Genomic DNA, 388 nt, shown 5'->3' with positions numbered 1-388 from the left:
CCCCACCCCTCCACACACACACACATTGTTGTTTTTCTTTTTGTCTCCTGTCTGTATTCTTATATTTTTCTTCAATAAGTCAGTTTTCTAGGAATTTTGTTGCTTGCATGATCTTGATTCCTTCCGTCTATAGTTTTTGTAAAATTCGTAATCCAAGCCATCTCATGTTCTTTCCAGAAACTGGACCTGACGGAAACCGATGCCTTGGAGCACTTCAGATCTAAGTTTGACGAGGCTTTGTCAAATTCGTGGAAGACCTCCGTCAACTGGGCCATCCACTCCATGGCCAAGAATAACCGTTGAGAAGGACCTTCCATTAGGCCTTTCCTATGTGAAGCTGTTAGATTTGGCAGGAAGAGTAAAGCTCCCAGAAGGCAGGGTACACATG

At 43.6% G+C, this 388-nt stretch overlaps 1 protein-coding gene across 1 annotated transcript in view; it reads left to right on the top strand.

Annotated features, from left to right (window-relative positions):
- LOC119592455 (phosphatidylinositol 4,5-bisphosphate 3-kinase catalytic subunit delta isoform-like) overlaps window positions 1-388 on the top strand; it is a gene marked incomplete in the record, with an annotated part of 17810 nt that overhangs the window by 15234 nt on the left and 2188 nt on the right. Inside the window, 1 exon segment of the mRNA XM_037941277.1 lies at window positions 178-388. Within this exon segment, the coding sequence (XP_037797205.1) occupies window positions 178-303 (126 nt within the window).

Source organism: Penaeus monodon, chromosome 30 (assembly GCF_015228065.2).
Source record: "Penaeus monodon isolate SGIC_2016 chromosome 30, NSTDA_Pmon_1, whole genome shotgun sequence".
Taxonomy (NCBI): domain Eukaryota; kingdom Metazoa; phylum Arthropoda; class Malacostraca; order Decapoda; family Penaeidae; genus Penaeus; species Penaeus monodon.
The sequence above is the reverse complement of the archived record's forward strand: the minus strand, read 5'-3'. Positions and strand labels throughout refer to the sequence as shown.